Source organism: Carcharodon carcharias, chromosome 12 (genome assembly GCF_017639515.1).
Source record: "Carcharodon carcharias isolate sCarCar2 chromosome 12, sCarCar2.pri, whole genome shotgun sequence".
In the NCBI taxonomy this organism is placed as follows: domain Eukaryota; kingdom Metazoa; phylum Chordata; class Chondrichthyes; order Lamniformes; family Lamnidae; genus Carcharodon; species Carcharodon carcharias.
In genome coordinates, this window is record NC_054478.1 from 85361045 (window position 1) to 85385324 (window position 24280).

A 24280-nucleotide genomic window follows, 5' to 3' on the forward strand; every position below is an offset into this window, starting at 1 on the left:
GAATTCCTGTTGAGACCATCTGAAGTCAGATCCAGCACTGGTTGTAGAGGGTTCACTATATTTAAATGTTAAATAGTATGATAAATTGCTCAGAAGTTCAGGGTTACTAAGTAAATATGTCAAAGTGCTGGTCATTTGTCAAATTGGTTTATACATTTGTTATTTAAAGGATTCACAACGGTGTGTAAATTTTATGCCTCCAGATCAATCCAATATTCTAATGTACTGTATGACTATATAATCTCAACTTTTTGTCTTCATTACGAAATTTTAAAAATTGAGTATTGAAGTCTGTAAAATGTTACCAACATGCATAACAGAAAAAAAGAAAAAAAAGACAAACAAAAGTCAATGCCCACTTTATCCATTAGACACTGCAACCATGTGTACCATCTTCTCCTATAAACTAGTGATGTGACTCTTGGGAAATACAAAACTTCAAAACATTTGAGGTTGCTAGAGTGAATAGCTTTGTGTCTTGAATAAAGTCTCTGCAGGTGTGATACAAAATAGCAAACCTCATAAGTGAATACATCAAACTATTCAATAGTTACAGAATACTGTATTTCAGTTACTGAGTCTGCATTACTATCAGTATACTACAATGTTCAATATGTTACACTGAATTATCTTTTATGACAAGATAATTAGGATTATGTTACTTTTATTTCTCTGTATGTAATGATGGAGATTTTGGATTATCCTCCATTGTAGTTTTTTTACAAAACATAGAATTGATATCGCTGGGCTCAAAGTGTGTAGTTCCTAAGAGACCTAATAGCTTTCAGGATTTGATTTTTTTTCTTTTGTGTTTGCACACCATAGAGCTGAACAGAAGAAATAAATTATCTAGAGAGTTCACAAAGACCAAGCCAAGTTGTAGCTCACATTCTAAATGCTTCTTCTATTTGAAATTTCATTCAGTTATTATATAACTCTTGCCAATTTGCAATGTAGCTTAATGCAATATCTACAAACCACTGAACAATATAGAATTTAGTTTAGTGATGACAAGCCCATTATAGAAAATTATGGTTTATCAACAGTTTAGATCAACTGTAAAAAGAAAGACTTGCATTTATATAGCACCTTTTATGAACTTGGGGCATTCCAAAGTGCTTCACAGTCAAAGTATTTTTTGAGTTTTAGTCACTTGTAATGTGGGAAATGGGACAGCCAGTTTGCACACAGCAATGTCCCGCAATCAGCAATGTGATCACGATCAAATAATCTGTTTTTATGATATTAATTGAGGGATAAATATTGGCCAGACCACCCTGCTCTTCTGAGATAGTGCCATGGCATTGTTTACGTCTGTCTGACAGGGCAGATGGAGCCTTGGTTAAACATGTCATCCAACAGTGCATTCATTCAGTACTGTACTGTAGAATCAACCTTAATTTTTGAGCTCAAGTCCTGAAGTGAGCCCACAAGCTTCTGACTCAGGTGAGAGGGCTACCAAGTGAATCACAAATGGCACATGAGAGATGTGTTGTGTCTAAATGTTCTTTCTCTACAGAGCAGTAATACTCCATTGCTGCAATAAAGTTGGTATTTTATGTTTGGGGAGGAAATGTTCACTAAACTAACAAACTCTTAAGTTCATGTTTTCGGTGTGTTTTTCTTTAGTTTTTGTCTAAGTGACTAAAAGGAATTGTCAGAATCCGCAACTTAGACAAGTAGATCAAATGTCATTAGAGGACATTTAGGCAATAGTGATCATAATATAAAGTTCAAATTAGCTATGGTAAAGGACAAGGGGCAATCTATTGTAAAAATACTTAAGTGGAGGACCAATTCAGTATATTAAAAATAGTTCTGTATCAGATAAATCAGAATCAAAGATCGGGAGGTAAAACTGTAACGGATCAATGGGCTGCCTTTAAAAATGGAGATGGTTCAGTTACAGTCGAGGTACATTCCCACGAGAGCGTAGGTAGGGTAACCAAAGCTAGAGCTCCCTAAAGGACAAAAGAGATATAGAGAAAGATGAAGCACAAGAAGGGTGTGTATAATGCATCTGAGTACCAGATTGAATGAATATAAAGTTCGGAGAGGAAGTGAGAAAGGAAATAGAGCCAAGGATAATGAAAGAAAAGACTGGCAATTAACATAAAGGAGAATCCAATAGTCTTCTATAGGCACAAATAGTAAAAGGATAGCAAGAGGAAGGACAGGGCTGATTAGGCACCAGAATGGAGACCTGTGCATGAAGGCATAGGGCATGGGCTGCAATAGTAAATGAGTAATTTGCATCTGTCTTTACCAAGGACGATGATGCTGCAAAAATCACAGTGAAGGAGGCAGTACTGAATGGGCTAAACATTGTCAAAGAGGAAGTATTAGAAAAGCAGGCAGTACTTCAAGTTGATAAGATATTGGAACTGAATGGGATGCATCTGAAATACTACGGGAAATAAGGGTGGAAATTAAGGAAGTACTAGCCATAATCTTCTAATCCTCTCTATACAGGTGTGTTGCCAGAGGACTCGAGAATTGCAAATGTTATACCCTTGTTCCAAAAAGCCCATAAGGATAACCCAGCAACTACTGGCCAGTCAGTTGGTGTGAAAGCTTTTAGAAACAATAATCCAGTGTAAAATTAAATGACACTTTTACAAATGCTGATTAATTAAGGAATTACAGCCCAGATTTGTTAAAGGCAAATTGTGTTTAAGTAACTTGATTGATTTTTTTTTCACAAGATAACAAAGAAGGTTGATGAGGGCAATGCAGTTGATAATGTGTTATGGACTTGCATGTTCAGGTGTTTGATAAAGTGCCACATTACTGACTTGCCAGCACAGTTGAAGCCCATGGAATAAAATAGACAGTAGTAGCATGAATGTGAAGTTGGCTGAGTGGCAGGAAATAGAATATTGATAAACAGTTTGTTGTTTAGACCAGAGGAAGGTATACATTGGTGTTCCCTAGGGGTTGGCACTAGGGCCACTGCTTTTCTTGATACATATTGATGACTTAGACTAGTATACAGATCATGATTTCAACTGTGAGGAGGATCGTGATAAACTTTGAGGATGTAGGCTAGTGGAATAGGTGGGCAAGTGACAGATGAAATTTAAAACATAAAACTGTGAGCTGATGCATTTTGGTCGGAGGGACGAGGAAAGGCAATATAAACTAAAGGGCGAAATTCTAAAGGGGGTGCAGGAACATAGGCTCATAGATGTTTATAGCACAGAAGGAGGCCATTCTTGTCTGTTTCGGTCAAAAAGATCTGACTACACTAATCCCATTTTCCAATGCTTGGCCCATAGCCCCGGAGGCTATGGCAACACAAGTGATTATTTAAGTACTTCTTAAATGTTACGAGAGTTTCTGACTCAACCATCCTTTCAGACAGTGAGTTCCAGACTCCCACCACACTCTAGGTGAAAAAAATTCTCAACTCCCTTCTTAGCCTTCTACCTCTTAAATCTATGCCCCCTAGTTATTGACCCTTCTATTAATGGAAAAGCTGCCTTCAGATTCACCCCATGTCCCTCAATCTTATACACCTCTATCAGTGTTCTCCCAACCTTCGCTGCTCTAAGGAAACAACCCCAGCCTATCCAATCTTATCTAGCTCAGACGCTCCAGCCCAGGCAGCAACCTGGTAAATCTTCTCTGCACCCTCTCCAGTGCAACCACATCGTTCCTATAATGTGGTGACCAGAACTGCATGCAGTACTCCAGTTGTGGCCTAAGCAGTGTTTTATACAGTTCCAGCATAACCTCCCTGTTCTTGCCCTTATTAGCCGAGATGTAGAATACAGGTATCCCATATGCCTTTTTAACTACCTTATCTACCTGCCTTGCTACATTCAAGAATCTGTGGATATGCACACCAAGGTCCCTCTGATGTTCAGTACTTTCCAGTGTCCAACCATTCAAGTCTAATCCCTTGCCTTGTTAGCTCTCCCTAAGTGCATTACCTCACACTTGGTTGAATTCCATTTGCCACTGCTCTGCCCACCTGACCAGTCCATTGATATCCTCCTGCAGTTTACAGCTATCCTCCTCACTAATTATCACCCTACCAATTTTCATGTCATATCCCCTACATTTAAGTCCAAATCATTTATGTACACCACAAACAGCAAGGGCCCCAGCACCAAGCCCTTTGGAACCCCACTGGAACCAGACTTCCAGTCATAGAAATATCCCCCTCCAATCACCCTCTGCTTTTTGCCACTCAGCCAATTTTAGATCCAACATGCCACTTTGCCATGGAAGCCATGGGTTCGCTCTTTCCTGACCAGTCTGCCATGAGGGACCTTATCAAGAGCCTTGCTAAAGTCCATGTAGACCACATCAAATGCATTACCCTCATCAAGACTCCTGGTTACCTCCTCAAAAAATTCGATCAAATTTGTTGAACACTACCTTCCCTTAACAAATCCATGCTGACCACCCCTGATTAATCCGTATCTCTCCAAGTGCAGATATATGCTGTCCCTCTAGAATTTTTAGTAACTTCCCCACCACTGAGGTTAGGCTGACTAGCCTGTAATTTCCTGGTTTACCCCTTCCTCCCTTTTTTAATAATGGGACAACTTTAGCAGTCCTCCAGTCCTCTGGCACTTTACCTGTGGCCAGAGAGGATTTGAAAATTACTGCCAGGGCCCCTGATATCTGTTCTCTTCCTCCCTCAGCAACCTGGGATATATCTCATCTGGGCCTGTGGATTTATCCACTTTTAAAGCTGTTAAATCCGCTGGTACCTCCTCTCTCTCTATGTTAACTTCCTCTAATATTTCACAGTCCTTTACCCTGATGTCTCTACCTGCGTCATCCTTTTCCATTGTGAAGACTGACGCAAAGTATTCATTGAGGACCACACCCATGTCTTCTGAGTCCATACACAGATTATCTCCTATGGTCCCTAATTGGCCCTACTCTTTCCCTAGTTATTCCCTTGCTCTTTATATATCTAAAAAAACCCCTTTGGGTTTTCCTTTATTCCACCCACCAATACGTTCTCATGCACTTCTCTTAGCTTTCCTAATTCCCTTTTTAAGTTCCCCCTGCACATTTTATATTCCTCTAGGGACTCTGCTGTATTGTGCCCTCGGTATCTGCCATAACCTATGTGCACAAATCAGTGCAGGTGACAGGACAGATTGGAAGTAGTTAAACAGGCATGCTCGATCCTGGCTTTATAATTGGAGGCAAAAAGTACAAAAGCAAGTACTTCGTTACGAAATACTGGTTCGATCTCAGCTGGAGTATTATGTCCAATTCTGTGCACCACACTAAGAAGGATGCAGAGGCTTTAGAGAGAGTGTAGAAAAGATCAACTGGAATGTTTATAGGGTTGAGGAGCTTCAGATTGGATAGATTGGAGAAAGTGGGGTGGTTCTTCGCGAAGAGAGGGTTGAGAGGAGATTTGATAGAGGTGCTCAAAATCATGAGGGGGGCCTAGACAAAGTAGATCAAGAAAAACTGTTCCCATTGATGAAAGGGTTGAGCTCAGAGGTGACTGACAAAAGATTTAAAGGCAACATGAAGAAAATCTCCTTTCTGCAACAAGTGGTTACAATCTGGAACATGCTGCCTGAAAGGGTGATGGAGGTAGATTCAATTGTAGTTTTCAAAAGGAATTGGATATGCACTTGAAAGGAAACAATTTGCAGGGCTACGGGGAGAGAGTAGGGGAGTGGGACTAGCTAAATTGCTGTGAGCCAGCACAAGCTCAACAGGCTAAATGACCTGACCCTGAGTAAATCCAGGTTTTTAATGGATGGGTGAAACCACAAACCTTTCTCAACTAATATAGTAGATTTGGAGGGGTAGAGTTTTTGCTTTGGGTACCATCAGTGATCACACCTAAAATTGTTGAAAAACGTTCACCTACCCCTGTTTTTACTCCCTAATTTGCATATCACTAAATGCAAATCTCCCATGAACTAGCAATCAGCAGTGTTTTAAAACATAATTTTTAAAAATCGTTTTGCTTTTTTTGAAAAAAAAAGTTCTTTGATGTGTTTAAGAATGGTAACATGGTGCAGTTTACCTAATACAGCTGAAAGTGAGTTTATCACAAAAAAAATAGGCATTTGAAATCAGTGGCAATCCACCACGTGTAACACAATTTTAAATTATTAAAAATGACGATATATCAAAACATTTTCTAGTTGGATTGGGATATCAAAAAATGTTCTGGTTGGATTGGGTGCAGTAGTGAACTTCTTAAATCTGAAAATAAATTTGTAGTATATGTATTGGCGTCGCTGCACCCAAAAGGTATTGTTTAATTTTTTTTTAACCTACTCAGAAGGCCTGCAAACAACTGTAATTAGTGGATGCTCCAATGCTGATTATTTCACCTTGGGCCATGACCAGTTTTGTGGCCCTGCTTCTAGCACATTGTTTTTAAAACTAATGAGTAAGATCATGGAGACTCATTGCATTGAAAGCAATTTGCACTTATTGCTGTGGTCTTTTGCACCAGTTACACTGATATCACGGGACTGCATTATAAATTTAAAGTGCAATTGAGTTGAAATTCCAGGCCAAATTGTTTAAATCTATTGAAAAGCGGATTAATCTCTGACAGTTCATCACACTGTGCTGTGCCTAAAGTTGAGCTAAACAAAGATCAACTCTGAATATTGCATAAATCCTTTCAATCATTGCAACATATTCAAAATATCAATGTCTGACATGGCCCGGTTAATGAACATGTATGTTGTTTTCATTTTTTGTATGCTTTTTAGTACTGTAATAATTAGCCAGACAATGAAAATGGATTTTAAATCTTAAGGTGCCCTTTGTCCCCATGAATGACTATTCTTTTAAACATTACTATATTTGCATTTCCTGGGCATTGCCAGAATATAATTAATATTAGGTAAAGTGTGATGTTACTTTTAGGAGGACTTAGAAACCAATAATGACAAACGTCCAAACTAAATAATATGAATTGGGAGAATGGAACTTTATCAAATTTATCATTTTCTGCTTTCTTATGACAATATTATTAGCATTTTTGTGTTCTATTCTTGTTTCTTATCAATTAAATGCTCCCAATCAAATTAGAAATCTGAGATTGTAAAAATCCATTATCAACACTGTAAATATGTTGGTCAAATTATCAATCTGTATAGATGGGTTTGTTATTTAAAATTCAAAGGAATGCTGTATTTCCAAATAAAATATGCTTTTTCGAAATAGGACATGCACTAAAACCACAAGTGGCCTCAATTTTTACTTCATTTTTGGATGGACTGAAAAAGTTCTACATTACCAAGGTATGTTCAATTTTTCAGTTTTTCAGCATTGTAAAGTAATACTTTTCAATAAATAGAAAGATAAGCTCAGCCACAGAAGCTAAAATTTCAGCACAAGCACTGAAGTTTTATAAATCATCACTCTGCTTTTGTCAAAATTGTTAGGATATTTGTAAATTGCATTTATGAAGAGCAATTTAAGGTGAGTCAGACGGTCTCAGCTTTTTCCCACAGTGCACCTTATTAAAATGGAATAATTTGCTTTCATTCCATATAATATTGTATCTAGTGACCTGATTGGCCATCAAATCTCCTTTTGCGTACACACACCTCCAGCCCATGTTTGTGTTGATGTGGTATACATTACTTCCAAAAAGCATTTGATGAAGTGTCACACAACAGATTTGTGAACAAAGATGGAGCTTATGGAATAAAAGGGGCAGTAGCAACATGGATACAAAATTGGCTGAGTGGCAGGAAACAGTAGTGGTGAATGGTTGTTTTTTGAACTAGAGGAAGGTTTATCGTGGAGTTCCCCGGAAATCAGTGTTAGGACCATGCTCTTCCTGATATATATTAATGACTTACACCTGTGCACAGAGCACAATTTCAAAATTTTCAGATGATATGAAACTTGGAAGCATTGTGAACTGTGAGGACGATAGTGTAGAACTTCAAAAGGACATGGACAAGTTGGTGGCAGATGAAATTTAGCACAGAGAAGTGTGAAATGATTCATTTTGGTAAGAAGAATGAAGAGAGACAGTATAAAATAAAGAATACAGTTCTAAAAGGGGTGCAGAGGGACCTGGGTGTACATGTGCATAAATCATTGAAGGTGGCAGGATAGGTTCAGAGTGGCTAATGAAGCATTAAGTATCCTAGGCTTTATTAATAGGGACATAGAACACAAGAGCAAGGAGGTTATGTTAAATTTGTGTAAAATACTGGTACAACCTCAACTGGAGTATTGCATTTACTTCTGGGCATCACATTTTAGGAAAGATATGAAGGCATTAGAGATGGTGCAGAAAAGATTCATGATGATGTTTCCAGGGTTGAAGAACTTCAATTGTGTAGAAAGATTGGAGAAGTTGGGACTGTTCTCCTTGGAAGAGAGGAGTTGAGAGGTGATTAGATAGAGGTATTCAAAATCAGAGTCTGGACAGAATAGATGGGGAGAAACTGTTCCCATTGGTGCAAGGATCGAGAACCAGAGAGCACAGATTTAAAGTAATTAGCAGAAGAAGCAATGGTGACATGAGGAAAAACGTTTTTACACAGTGAGTTGGTAGGACCAGGAGTGCCTGCCTGAGAGTGTGGTGGAGGCAGGATCACTTGAGGCTTTCCAAAGGGAATTGAAAAAGGAAATATTTGCAGGTCTATGGGGAAAAGGTAGGGAGTGGTACTAGGTGAATTGCACCTTCAGAGGACCAGCACAGACACCACAGGCCAAATGGCCTCCTTCAGTGCTGTAACCATTCTAAGATTCCAAGTGACCTTTTGGCAGAAGCTGGTGATTAACCTTTAGCGTAAACATGCAGAACTAACTTAGTTTGTTGTTGACAATATTCTAAATGAATTAAGAAAAAAACTTGGTTTTTTCCTATAAAATCAAGTGTGAATATATTTTTATGCAAATTGCTACTGCAACATTTGTCGTTATCTAAATTATATTGGAAATCATAGCTTTTTTGCTGAGTTTTACATTGTTTTAAAGTGTTAACATTGCTTTGAATACACTCATTTTATTTTCTGTTTACAAATGGGAAGTTGAGGTAAATCAAATTGTGATTTTCAGCTTTACTAGTCATTCAACCTCCATTTAATAGTGTAACCATTAGGATTTGAACTCCTGTCAGCAATTTTCTTATGCAAACTGCTTGCTAGGTTTTGCTGATTGACTTTGTCCATTACAATCTGAAATTTGGATGCTTTACTCTGCTGTGCTGAGTTGATGTAGTTTGAGCAGATCGATTCCCTAGCTAACACAGACACCAGATACTGAACTTGTGTAAAATTCCTGTCATCAAATGCTAAACTCAATCGTTGCAGGCTGAAACTACAGTTTGATTAATACAAAGAAAGATATGGCCAGCTATTCTAAGGCGCAAGTATTATTTTAGAATATATATACAATTACAATGAATTTTTGAAGACCATTTTTTCTCAGTTTCTGGAAAACTCTTGAATGATGGTCTCTTGTAATGAAACATATTTTATGAATTACAAAGTTTCCAAACTTGCTTGTTCTGGCAGTGATCAAAACATCAGTCGCTACTTGAACTGCTGAGCGCCAAATTGTTTTACCTCTGTTGACATATATGTAATTCCCTTAAAGATTGTCCTTGGCAGCCAACTTTAATTTTACATATTATACACAATTGGCAAGGTATCAGATTAACAAATTCATGGATGAATTCAATTCCATTAAATAGCTCAATAGAGGAAACCCAATTGACTTGAGTTAGTTGTTAGTCATAATCCTGCCTTGAGAGCTGTTGTTTATCATCATTTTAAACACAATATCCCAATCAAAAAATGTCTTAGCCCAATTGAGCGAAGTGCCCAGCACTACAAGTGAAATATGTGATTTCCAAGCAACTATTTTAACTTCTAAATGTGGGTGGAATCACTTTAGTAGAGTAATCACAAAAAGATAGGTGAACAGGAGTATTATAGCATGTAACAACAAGGTATTATGCTAAGGAGGTTGACCTTTTCTACAGAGCTAGAAACTGTAACTGCTTTGAGTAAATACAGCCTGAATTATTCAGAATTTGTTTGCTATTTGTTGGAAAGTTTACAGTTTAGACAATGCATAACTAGACCTAGCAGGTCAAACTGGGGATTCATGAGAAGCTATGGACCCTCAGCAGGAAAATAACTGTATCCCACAACAACCTGTAACCTCATTACCACTACCATCAAGCCAGGGCCAACCCTGGTTCAATGAAGAGTGTAGGACAGCAGCACTAAGTATACCAAAAAATGAGGTGCCAACCTGGTGAAGCTATAACACAGGGAGGGACTACATGTATGCTTGACAGCAGAAGCAGCATGCTATAGACAGAGCTAAGCAATCCCACAACCAACAGATCAGATCAAAGCTCTGCAGTCCTTCCACGTTCAGCGGTTGAACAATTAATATTGAACCATTAAACAACTAACAGTATAAGTGCAAAAGACGAGACTAAAGCATTTGAAACTATCATCAGCCAGGAGTGCTGGGTAGATGATCCATGTTGGCCTCCTCCTGACCTCCCCAAGACATTCAGTGGCTTTACCATTGCTGAAATCCCCCACCGTCAGTATTCTGGGATCACCATTGATCAGAAACATCACTAGATGGGGCTATGTAAATACTCTGGCCACAAGAACAGGCCAGGGCCCTGTTGTTCTGCAGTGGGTAACTTGCTCCCAAAACGCTTTCCACATTCAAGGCACAAGCTAGGAGTGTGATGAAATAGTCTTTCTTACCTGGATGTGTGCAGTTCCAACAATGCTCATGAAGTTCAACAACTCTCAAGGCAGAGCAGCCCCCTTGAAAGGCAACCTATCCATCACCTTCAACATTCCCTCCTCCACTGGTGCACAGTGGCAGCTGTGTGTACCATCTATATGAAGCACTGCAGCAACTTGCCAAGGCACCTTCAGCAACACCTTTCTAACTTCGTGACTTCAATCTCCCTAAAAGGACAAGGAATGCAGACGCATGGGAACACCATCACCTGCTGTCCACTTATTTATTTTTTAAAATTCTGTCAAATGAACTAAGTTCTGTGATTATCAACCAGCATGTTATAACTGCAATGTTTGATCTAATATGTTAATTTGTGCAGTCTAATTTTTCAGAACATTTTTGCTCGTGTTTTTTTATTATTTCAAGAGATGTGGGCATCACTAGCAAAGCCAGCATTTGTTGCTCATCCCTAGTTGCCTTGAATGGAGTGGCTTACTAGACTATTTCAGAGGGCAGTTAAGATTCAACCACATTGCTGTGGCTCTGGAGTCACATGTAGGCCAGACTGGGTAAGGATATTCGACTTCGTTCCAGATTTGATTTCCCACATTTTAGGGGAATTAGGACTGTTTCCCCTCCTTAAGTGTACCATTAGAACCTGGTGGTTATTCTAAAATGCATTTAATTGAACTATTCAAATGTAAATATTTAAAATATCTCTGGTTTTAGATGCAACATGACCACACCTTCAAATTCTGTTTAATAATTTCATACTTTTATTTCCACAGTTCAAGGGATTTGATCCGAATGAATTATGCGTAGCTACCCTACTTTTTGAGGGTAGCAGAGAAAAGGTTCTTCAACAAGAAAAACATGTTTATGATATTGCTGCCAAAGTTGGGTAAGACTTCAAAAAATAAATCTGGACCATATAATAAATTACAAAAATTACTTTTCTAGTTCCATTTACATACAGTGCAGTTACATATCCCTACCACCAAGACATCAAGGTTCTATAATAATTAACATACAATGTAAGGTAGAAGTCATTGTATATGTATATGAGGTGGAGAGTAAAATCAATAGCTGTTAAAACTGTTCACAACCTCTTTGGCTTTTTAAAAAAGTATCTGGATCCTGCATGCTTTAATTTTTGATGTATAAACATAGCATAAGAAATAGGAGCAGGAGTGAGCCTTGCAGCCCCTCGAGCCTACTCAGCTATTCAGTAAGGTCATGAGATCATGGATGATCTGATCTTGAATTCCACTGCACTTTCCTGCCTCTCCCCATAACCTACAACTTCCAACAGTTCAAGAACCTGTTTATCTCAGCCTTGAGTATATTGAATGACCTGTCTTAAACAGGCACTAAAATAAAAGCAAAATACTGCAGATGCTGGAGATCTGAAATAAAAACAATGTGTTGGAAAAACTCAGCAGGTCTGGCAGCATTTGTAGAGACAGAAACATAGTTAATGTTTCAAGCCCAATGTGACTCTTCTTTGGAACTGAATGGAGGTAGAAACGTGATGGGTTTTATGCTGTTGAAAAAAGAGAGTGGGTCAGGTGGAACAAAAAAGGAAGGTCAGGGATGGGTTAGAGGGTGGGGGAAAGTAAATACCAAAGATGTGAAGGAACAAAGGACAAAGGGAGTGGCAATGGTAGTAGTAAAGGAACAAAGCGTTAGTCTCAAAACCATTTCTCCACAGATGCTGCCAGACCTGTTGAGTTTTTCCAGTACTGTCTGTGTATATGTCTTAAATAGACTGCCACTAATTCTGAGACTAGGCCCCCTAGTTCTAGATTCCCCCACGAGGGAAGCACCCCCTCAGCATGTGCCCTGTCAAACCCCCTCAGAATCTTATATTGTTCAATAAGATAACTTCTGATTCGTCTGAACTCCAATGTGCATAGGCCCAATCTGCTCAAGTTTCCCTCTTAAGACAACCTCTTCATCCCAAGAATCAACCTAGTGAATCTTCCTGAACTGCCTCCAATGCAAGTTTATCTCTCCCTACATTAGGACCAAAACTGTACACAGTACTCTTAAGTGTGGTGTCACTAAGGCTCTACATGATTATAGCAAAACTTCCCTACTTTTATATTCCACCGTACTTGCAACGTTCCATTTGCCTTCCTAATTACTTGCTGGACCTGCATGTTAACTATGTGATTTGTATATGAGTAAACCCAGATCTCTCTACTGCAGTGTTCTGTAGTTTCTCTATTTAAATAATATTTTGCTTTTTTATGCCTCTTACAAAAGTGGATAACCTCATTTTCCACATTTTGCCAATATTTGCCCACTTACTTAGCACATATGTATCCCTTTGCAGACTCTTTGTATCCTCCTCACAACTTGCTTTCCTACTATCTTTGAATTGTCAGCAAATTTGGCTGCAATACACTTGGTCATTCATCCAAGTCATTAATTTAGATGGTAAATAGTTGAGGTTCTAGCACTGATCCCTGTGGTATCCTATTACAATTTGCCAACCTGAAAATGACCTATTTATTCCAACTCTGTTTTCTGATAGTTAGCCAATCTTTTATCTGTGTTAATATATACCCTCAACACATGAGCTCTTATTTTGTGCAGTAACCTTGTATGTAGCAACTTATTGAATGCTTTTGGAAATCCAAATACACTACATCTACAGGTTCTCCCTTACCCACGCTGCCCATTACATCCTTAAAGAAACCTAATGAATTTGTCAAACATAATTTCCCTTTCTTACAATCAAGCAGATTCAACATGGTTTAATGATGATTTCTAAATGTCTTGCCACTGCTTTCTCAATAATGTGCTCCAGAATTTTCCCAATGAGGGATGAAAGGCTAACTGCCCTATAGGTCCAAATCTTTCATTCAGGGTCAGAACCCCTATTTCCAACACTGATCAGACAAAAAGAAGTACGCACTTACCTTCCTCCAGTTTTTTTCTGGGCAATCTTCCGATGGCGGATCTTGAAGAGCTCAGTCAGCGCAGGAAACCTCCGAGAGAGCAGTGGTGAGAATCCATGCGGAAACCACGCTCCTTTTTTACGGCAGTAGCTGCTGTATTTTGGCAAATAGAGTTTAAATGTCCCAAAGCATCTTTGAAAAACTACAAGAGAGGCTAAGTGGGTAGGTGGTAGGGTGTGTGACAGGGTTGGGTGGGTAAGGAAAGTGGTCAGGGGGTACAGTGGGTGAGGTAGGTGGGAAGGAGATAGGATGGGTGATGTAAGTGGGCGAGCTAAGTGAGGGGGTAGGGTGGGTGAAGTAAATGGTTAGGGGGTAAGGGGTAGGATTGGTAAGGGCTAGGGTGATAGGTGGGTAAGATGGTGAAGTCAGGGTGGGTGTTTTCAGGTGTAGGATCTAGTCAGAGCGGGTCAGGGAAATTGGGGAGGCCGGTGGGGGGAGTCAGGTGGCGGGGGCTAGTTGAGTTGGAGGAGGCTCGGGGTGGAGTCGGTGGAGTGCTACTTTCTGGATTCCCATACCTGCTTCACAGGTATGTCATCACACCCTCCACTGTCCCTGACCACAGACCAAATCTGAAGCATTTAACCTACGGGGTGTGCCTGCCTCCTACAACAGAGTGTCCAGGTAACTTTCTCCCTCCCTGATGAATTGCATTGTCCAAAGCTCGGACTCTGCATCAACTCTAAGCTGAAGTTCCTTGAGCTGCAGACATTTAAACTAAATGTAGTTGTTGTGGGTCACACTGGTGTCACCAATTCCAACATGCTAGTGCTGCAAAACCTAATAGCCCAGCCATTTAAAAAAAATTAACTAATTGTATTTTTAAGTTTTGAGATATCTCTCCGTTGTCAATTTGTATTTAATCTGGGTAATAACCTTGTTTAATTTATTAAATGTAGTCAGATGATTAAGGTTTTTACTGTAACTGGGTCCACAATCCTCATTAAACCGTCTTGGTTTAGGCTTTTTTAAATATTTCAAGTAACATCCCTTACCCCCACCTCAGCAGCTTCCTTGCACTCTGGTGAATCCTGCTGTGTCTAGTATTCTTATTAATTCATTTACAGTTTTACTTACTCTGATTAGCAGGATTGTTACCCAGTCTGTTGTTCAATTAATTCTGGGTGGATAATAATTCTGGATAGATGATAAAAGTTTCTACCAAATAGTTGCAAGTTAATAAATGAGAATGAGGGTTGGGTGTGTTTGTTTTTAAATGTAAAAGAAACAAAAAAACTGTAAATCCTCATTCTGTTCAGTATTTTTTGGAATGTTGTGATCTATTTCCCACTCCCCCACCCCCCAATTATTGTGCATCAACCTGCACTGACTTTGCATTTACCAGCACACAAATGTCAAGTGTAGAAAAACAGGCCCATGCATATGTTTTGAAATGCAAAAAGAGTGCTGAATTCTGGCCCCCAATTAAAACATAAACTCATCAAATATATCAATGAATAAAAGGTTTGATATCTGAGAGCTGTTGCCTTGCCTCTGTTAAGAGGAATGTTTTTGATTACAGAGGCCTGGCAGCTGGAGAAGATAATGGACAACGGGGCTATATGCTAACATTTGTTATTGCTTACATCCGGGTATGTTTCTTATAGAAGTACTAAGTTTCCGTTTTCATTTTAATTTAGTAATTTTGGTATATTTTCCTGTAGACAGCAAAAAATTTTGGAGATGAATTTGGGGAAAAATTGAAAGTTCTAAACCTGATGGAAATATTCAATACAGAACCATTACTAACAGTTTCACATTAACATGCTTCTAGCCAGCAATTTTTTTAGTGAACCTGTTAAATTTAAAACTTTTACAAAAATTTGATTCACATTCTTCTCAACTGTTTAAGCAGCATTAGTAATCAAAATAATGAGGAGCTTCAAGTTCCTTGTTTTAACTAGAAGCTAATTGTTCATCGTCAAGGATGGGAGCGTGGTAATTTTTCTTTCAGTGTGAACCATTGGTAAATTTGTTCTTATAGTATGGATGTCCCACCTAATGCAAAGGCTTAGAATTGGTAAAACCTTATTGTGGATTACTGGTTGGAATATTGGTCATGGAAAAACAAACGCCACTGTTTCTACAAGAGACCAGTCTTGCGAAGAGCAGATCACTGAAAGAAAAACGTTACAGGTACACCTGGCAGGGGAAGAGTTGAGAGGAAATGTATGAGCCAGGTGCAGGTTTTGTTATAAAGAACTTGCTACTCTTGTTAGAACTCCCCCCACAAATGGTTCAGAACATGTTCCCTCCATCTGCTTTTCAACTCAGAGGACCAGTTAACCTCATGATGTTGTGCTCCATGACCAGTTCTTTGAGGAGCTTGACACTGCTATCAGCAGAATCCCTAGTTCAGGACATCTTTACCTATTGGTGGAATTTCAATGCAAGATTTGATGTGGACTATGAGGTATGGCCCTTCTGCCTCAAGACATCATGGCCTGGGAAAGATAAATGAGAACGGACAGAGACTACTTGAGCTTTGCTGCTACCATGGGCTTCATGTAACTACACCTTCAAAACAAACCATGCCACAATGTGTCCTGGAGATGTCCAAGATCAGGACATTGGCACCAGCTGGATCTGATTGTCACCAGATGTGACTGTTTGAATAGCATTCTCAACGCCTTTCAGCTACCACAGCGTTGACTGTGATGTAGATCACTCCATGATGTGGACCAGTGTTTGGACGCTAATGGTCAAACCAAATTCTTTACTGGTGTGAGAGTCAGTCCATTTCCTGTTGAAGATTTTTCATTCAGAGCAGAAATACTGTCCTGTATCAACATCAGCTATACTACCTACCCCAGGTAGAAATCAAAGTTCCCCGATTCGATTGAATGTGCACCTTCTGGTATTCCCAAACAGAGTGAAGAAGCAAAATAGAACATACTTTGAGAAACATTCACAATGCCACACTCTCAACATATTGGAAACAAGAGCAGAAAAATGCTGACTGGTTTGAGGCTAACATCATTGTGATGGAACCTGTCATTCGAGCCCAGCGGTCTATTCTCATTAATTACAAGAGAGATCGAGCAAAAAGACTGAATGCACTAGAGCCACTCAAAGTGAAGTCCAAAAGACTGCTAGGTGGTGCATCAGTGACTACCAGCTACAACTTTGCCATAATGTTTTTTGACATTGAATGCTAGGGATATGTATGAAGGGGAAAAACGCAAGAAGTCCATCAGCAAAGAAAGTAGATCCATTGAAGACAAAGGCAGGGTAGTCATCACCAACTGCAGTAAACAGTTGGTGAGATGGGTGGGACACTACCTTGAGTTGTATTCTAGAGAGAACACTGTCACCAAAGAAGCTCTAGCCAACATAGAAAGTCTGCCTATCATGGTAGAGCTGGATACTGAACCCACAGTGAAAGAACTTAGTAAAGCTATTGACTCACTATGGGCAAAGCTACAGGTGCTGATGCTCTACCGCTTGAACTCATCAAGCATGGAAAACTGGCACACCAGTATCTGCACAAACTTATGTTTCTGCTGGAGGGAAGGGGGAGTGCCCTGTGATGTGTGATGCAAAGCTTCTGACCCTATACAAAAACAAGGAAGACCACAGCGATTGCAGCAACTATTGAGGCATCTGCCTGCTGACCATCGTGGCAAGAGCATTTGCCTGTGTTTCACTTGCCAGACAGCACATCCTGGCACTTGCATCTATTTGAAATCCCAATGAGGCTTCATAATTGGAAGATCTACAATTGACATGAACCTCCTGGTCCAGCAGCTACAAGAGAAATGTCACGAACTGTATACTGCCTTCATCAATCTCACCAAGGCATCCGACCTTGTAAGCAGAGGCGATCTATTTAAGCTGCAGGAGAAAATTGGCAGTGTGCCATAGCTGCATTGGAACCCTTTGGCATCCACAAATGGGGGCAAATATGGTTGTGTTCTGGCACTGACACTCTTTGGCATATTCTTCACTTTGCTGGTGTCATATACTTTCAGGTTTTCTACAGAGGTGTCTACTTACATACCAGAACTGATGGAAAGCTGCTTCACCTTGCTCGCCTGAGACCCAAGACAAAAGTGTGCCAAGTCCTCCTCAAAGTTGCTGTACCCTGACGAGGAACACCTTCAGCATCAAATGGACTGATTCACACCTGTAAAGAATTTGGTTTGTCCATTAGCATCAGAAAGACAAATGAAATGATCCAGGATGTTGCCATACTCCCATCCATCAGTATTGACAATGTGACAGTGGAGGTTGTTGATAGCTTCACATATTTAAGCTCTACAATCACCAGCAATCTGTCAGTTAATGCTGAAATCAACACATGTATCGCAAAAGCTGAAGTCGTTATGTCCAGGCTGAGTAAGTGTATGTGGAACAACAGCAACCTGACTGAGAACACCAAACTGCAAGTCTACCAAGCCTGCGTCCTCAGCGCAATCCTCTAAGGTAGTGAGACCTGGATAACATGCTAAGCAGGATAAAAGGCTAAAGCTTCAACCTTCTCTATCTCAGATATATCCTTAGCGTCACTTGGCAGGATACTTGAGCATGCTAATTCTGTCAACTTACACTCATTGCTAAGCCAATGATGTCTGCACTGGCTCAGCTACATTCATCAGATGGATGATAGTCATGTACCCAAAGACCTTCAGTACATCAAACTGGCCATTGGGTCACAGCCTTCTGCTACAAGGACACCTGCATGCACGATATGAAGATGACATTGACACTGAAAACTGGAAGATGGTTGCAACTTCTGGAGGCTGAATATTTGGAAGGACATTGGAAAGGATGAAAAGAAATGAAAAGCTCAGCTGGCATAGAAGAAGGCCCTGAGTAAGTAGAGGCCAGTGAATTGTGCAGTCTCAGCGCATGTCTTCCTCTGCAGCAAATATAGCAGAGATTGCCATGCCAGAGGGGGGCTCCTGAAGCACACCAGGCGATGCTTAACAGAGTCAATCACTACAGTGCAGACCATCGTCTTACAAGACGGAAGGTTGCCATTATTTCTATAGCTGACAGCTAATTAAATAGCATGCCTTGTATTCTGATGATGGGAAACTGTTTTATAGATGTTTTAGAATAAGGTTACTGTTTATAGTATAAGAAATACTATTTCTAACACTGCAGTATGTTCCTTAGGACTTGGGCATGGACTATTACATCATAGGAGAATCGTTTGAAACCTCTGTTCCTTGGGACCGGTAATGAATTCTTGTAAACATTTCTTACTGATAAGTATTTTTATTCTGCTTTGTAGCATTTGTATGTTGATGAAATAGTTAATCTTTATTATAAATGTAATTTCTAGCTTGTACAGCTCTGTCTAAAGAAAACTGTTCATTTTTAAAACCTGCAGTACCACCAATATCTTTTAAAGTTGCATACTTTGCAGAGGAGGCCAAAATGCACATTCCTGTATTGCCCATGATGACGGTCACTGGAATAGGCCCAGCACCATGATATTCTGGTTATCTGCAGCCCCTCTAGGAATAGACATTAAGAACAATGTCGGCTGTTATTGTGCACTCTTATTGATAACAGCACATAACCCAAACTTAATGCATAACTCCCACGGGAGTAATTAAGCAGATTATAAATTCTCAATGTGCCTTTCCCTATGGTATGAGCCACTTCAGTGTTATCTTCAGACATTCACTCTATACTTCAGCTACTTGTGGTGTGACAAGCTAAATTGGAGAAGAAATTTGGGTCATCAGTCAGCATAAGGGTCAAGTAAAATATCAGTTCTTGAAGAGATTCAATTTGGTTTTGACCCATTGGCTATTCTTACGCAATCACAATTTTTAAGGTATGTTCATGACTTAATTCCCCCTACCCAATCCTGGAGAGGAGTATGTTATAACTAGCAGAAAGTGAACTTTTTGGAATTGCAAGTGTCCACAGTGGGAAATGGCTCAGCTCCCCAATCACCTGTACTAAGATCATATTCAAAAATCCATCTATTAAATTCAGTTGGCAAAGGGTCAGTAAGTTTTGACAAATATATAAATGCAAATTATCTACTTAATATCTATTTTTAGTGTACTGGTGCACTTTGTGTTAACTAACATGATTTTGAGAAATGTGTTTATTAACTTTCATGTGCCAAATTTCTTATCTGTTCCCCTCTCAATGTTCTAGTTTTAGTTGGGCCACCAAAAAGCACTTTATTTTGTATTTTTTGCATTTGCTTGTCCTTCTATTTTTCTTATACAACAACATATGAATTAGGAACAGGACTAGGCTCTAGACCTATATTTATGTAAATGTTCCAAGTTTCAGTCTGGTTCAGTTACTTGCATTCTTGCCTTGAAGTCAACAGTTTGGTTCAAATCTTTTATGGACTTGTGGGCTGGCACTTCAATGAAGTACTGAGATATTGTTGCACTATTGTAGGTATAGTCTTCCATACGAGACACAGTTGTTGGCTCAGGTAGACTTAAAAGATCCCGTGGCACTAAGAACAGGAATTGTGTTCTCTATCCTGACTATCTATCATTCTTCCCTGAATCAACATGTTTATATTTTTCAAAATGCAAATCTGCTGTTTGTATACCTTTTGCAGTGTGCGAATTAGTTGCCACACTTGACTACATAACAGTGACTAAACTTTGAGACATCTTGAGAATTTGATAAGGTGCTATATAAATGCAGTCTTTCTTTGTAGCAGGATGTCTGAGGAAAATAACACTTAATCTATTCTTTAAATTTGATTAACCTTTTTTAAATTCGAAGGATTTTTTTTTTCCTCAACACTAACTTTGTCACTTGGCCTCCTATAGTCAAAACATAGTGATTATGGTATCATATGTAGGCCTTGAAGTTTATGGTCTCAAAGTTGCAGCCTAACTCGGCAGGCTTTCTCATGATCTGGTGAATGCCTTAAATTTGACAATAGAAATCATGCCCTTAAAACTGGATTGTCCACATCTAGTAGTATCTCCTAAATTTCTTCAGTTTGGATCTAACAATCACATTTTTGCAGTCATTTTATAACGGATAATTGTATTGGGGAATAAAATTGAAAATGTATGTGGCATTTAATGCATTATCATCTATAATATGTTTAAAAACCTACACCTGTATTCACTTCCTGTCTATATAACTACTTTATGTTAACTTATTGTCAAACCTTTTTGCTAGCCTTTTCCATTATAAATTCCTTTGTCCACATTTATATTGAAAATTACCCAAGTAAACTCTTTTACTGTCTTTAAACCTTGCCAGTAGTGGTGCTGTAGTGACTCAGTTTACATCTCCAAGCTTCTTGGCTGGTTCTGCACAAATTCCTGTGCTTCAGCTAACTTCGCAAAATTGTAGCGCGTTTTGCAATTATAAATATAAAATAAAAGTACTATATATAAAAAATGACAAAATATATAAATTTAAAATTGGAACTTATTTAAGCCCACATACCTGCTCTTTCACCCTGCTGGACCTGAAGACTACATTTAATATTGTATCCTTGTGTACAGCATCGCAAAGGATCGACCAGTATATCTTATTTGGCATTATGCGATCAATTATGTTGATGATCCAGCTGTGGTTAATATAGAATTAACATATGTGATATATGCTGATGAATTACTTGAACACAAAATGAATATACATGGTACAGTAGTTTAATTTTTTTAAAAATCGCTCATTGCTATTACTTTTGGCATTGCAGAAGAATTGGTCAGAAAGACAAATTTTAAACAGACTTTTATCAGCATTTGTTCAGCAGGCAAACCATTTCACCTACAAATAGGCCTAATGTTTTACTCTGAATATGTATTTTAGGGTGATTGACCTCTGCAGGAATGTGAAAGAGAAACTAGTAAGAGAATGTAAAGAAAAAGGTGTTCAGTTTCCTCCTCTTGCTACATGCAGGTAAGGTTTTTTTAAATTCAGCTCTCAACAATGTTTGGTTTGTGTGATTGCCCACCTCTTATGCTATCCAGGTCTGCTATTTACAACTGTTACCCTTTGTCCATGTGAATGCATAATTGGCTATCTTGCCCTTTCCTGGGAATAACTCGCTGGCCAACATGTTTGCATTTGACCTTGCTGAACAAAACATGTTGAAATGCAACACTTAATCCTATGGAACTTAATTCCCAAGCACCTATTGAGCAACTGGGCAAGATATATCTGATAATTTGACCTCTGCAAACATTGACCACAGTTAGTGACCACAGTTATGTTTGTCAAGCCCAGTTCTGAGCAGACATTTGTAGTAATTATTATAATATAGCTTATTTTTTTAACTTGCATTGAGAAGCAGTATTTGGAATAAACAAAAATTAATTTGGATGCATTTATTTTTACTAAGCTGTGTAATAAATAACTGGGGCACTCTTAAGTATTTTAAATTAGTTACAAAATGTAATCAGCCGTCAAACCTTCCCTGATGTTTGTGGAACTTCTGTACCAAGTGGTAAACAGTATTGCTGACATAAGTAAGCAAGTTGAGTGCTTTGCTCACTTTTGAACGGAACAAAATGGCTACCTGCACCTCCAGGGTGGCTGTTAATTTTGCTTTACTCCTACTACCTCCATAGGTGACTGGGGAAAACCAGAACTTGAGGTGAGTTCAGATTCCTCTGAAGGTAGTAATGGTGCACTTTACCTTTGTAATATTGCTGTGTAATAATGGTGTAAAATAAATGCAGCCTTACTGTAACTTTTTTTATAAATTGCTAACATGTTAGCAACAGTATCCTTTGCAATACTGTAAGAGACAGTCAAAAGATGTAAACAATCGTATCACAATTCTAATTGCAACAAACTTCACAGGTGACAACTGAACACCAAGACATGATGGGAGATAGATAGTGGTAGGTGGCAAAAGACAATAGTTGTTTTGAGATTTTTAAAGCAGAAAACGGACTGCAGCTAGAGTAAGTTGTAGGGGATGCAAAGGAGGCCAGAGCCATAAGAGCGGCCAATATGCTGACACATGGTGCTGGAAAAGCTAGAAAAATTAACATGGGGCAAGACCACAGAGGGCCTAGTTGAGGAAATTAGCTTGGTAATTAAAGGGCAGGAATTAGTGTTGGATAGATGTGCAGAGTGGAGTTTGGATGAGTTGTAGTTTTTGAAGGGTGAAAATTCAGAGGCCCGTGAGTAGAGAATTGGAGTAATCAAGCTTTAGAGCTTTTCATTGGCAATGTGAGTAAGGGCTAAGGTGGTCATGGTAGCTAGAATGTGGAATGTTGAAACTCAGCAGTTTAAAGGAGGCAAGAAGGACAAAATCCATGAGATTAGTGTCTTTACAGCACTGTCTTTGGGCAAAAAGGAATAGGAACACTTCCTCTAGGCTCAACATGCTACCCTGTTAGCCCCAACCCCTGCCTGCCTCAATCTGACCACTCTATCTTTCCCTCCTGCTCATCCCCCACCTCCTTCCTTGACCACCTTCCAATCTTCTCCCCATAATCAGGATACCCCTGATCACCATGGGATGACTCCCTCTTCTGCAGCTATCTCTTTCATCTGCTCCGCCACCCCCACCAAACTCCAATCAACCCATCTGCTCTCTTAGGCTTTGTCTGTGTGAAGTAGGCTTCCTGCCCAAGAGGCCTCCAGCCTGTCAATTCAACTGTGGATCGGAACTCCAAAGAAAAAAAATTAAGCAGCCCTGCAGTTAAATTCTGCAGAACATTCAGGGGAAGCCTATCCTTCTGGGTTTCACCTTATAATAGCATCCCTGTGCAGAACCAGGCCATAGATTTCAATCAATTAACTTATATTAAAATGTATTAAATGTAAGAACAATATAACAAACTATTGAGAAAATTTATTTGTGTGATTGTCCAACAAAACATTTTTCTTCTCTTCCAGAGTTACCCAAACTTATGATGCTGGGGCTTGTGTCTATTTCTACTTTGCTTTTAATTACAGGGGTATAAGTGACCCAATTGCTGTGTTTGAGCAAATTGAGGTAATGTTGTCCAGGTACTCCTGGAACCTCCCCATTTCTTATTCTGAACTATAGTTCATTTTAAAGATATGTGTAATGTAAAAAATCAACTTTTGTTTGAAGATATTTTGAATTAATTGTAAAGTTTTATTAATTTGTAGAATGAGAACAGTAATATTGTGACTGGCTTCTATTTTGTGCAACTGATCCACGGTCTTTTTTTTTCTGGACTCTGAAACACACCTGATCCACCTACATGCATGTTTACAAATGGGTGTAAGATTTTGCAGGCCACAAAGTTCACTATGGTTACACAAAGTTGCACAAAGCTGAAGATTTGTTGTTGGTCCATAATCTAGTTGTTGGAACAAAGTTTTAAGTTGAGATAATCATCTTGGCCTATGCTTACTGAAGCTACTGTTGAGCTATTAAAATGTTTTGGTATCCTATTCCAGATGAGTTCTAGTGAAGGAAACAAACTCCAGTGTGCAAACAGTCGCTTGGTAGTACAAAACTTGAATATTGCTGAAAAGAGAGACATTTGCCAAAACGTCTTGTACTCATAGGACAAATGCAAGAATGCCAAATTTCAAATGATCACAAGTTATACTACAGGAGAGAAAAGGGCGCTGATTATTTGGCAAGTTGAATCTGATTGGCCGAGACGTTGCCATGGAGAAAACAAGGGGGAACAGGTAATTCAAGATAGGTGCAAGGCTTGAACATATTCCTTTTG

At 39.1% G+C, this 24280-nt stretch overlaps 1 protein-coding gene across 1 annotated transcript in view; it reads left to right on the top strand.

Moving 5' to 3' along the window:
- The window catches only part of agps (alkylglycerone phosphate synthase), a 153310-nt gene that overhangs the window by 111415 nt on the left and 17615 nt on the right, over positions 1-24280 (top strand). Inside the window, exons 13-18 of the mRNA XM_041201287.1 lie at positions 7177-7253; positions 11484-11596; positions 15181-15250; positions 18780-18841; positions 21423-21512; positions 23466-23565. Of these exons, the coding sequence (XP_041057221.1) occupies positions 7177-7253; positions 11484-11596; positions 15181-15250; positions 18780-18841; positions 21423-21512; positions 23466-23565 (512 nt within the window). The remainder of the gene's footprint in view (positions 1-7176; positions 7254-11483; positions 11597-15180; positions 15251-18779; positions 18842-21422; positions 21513-23465; positions 23566-24280) is intronic.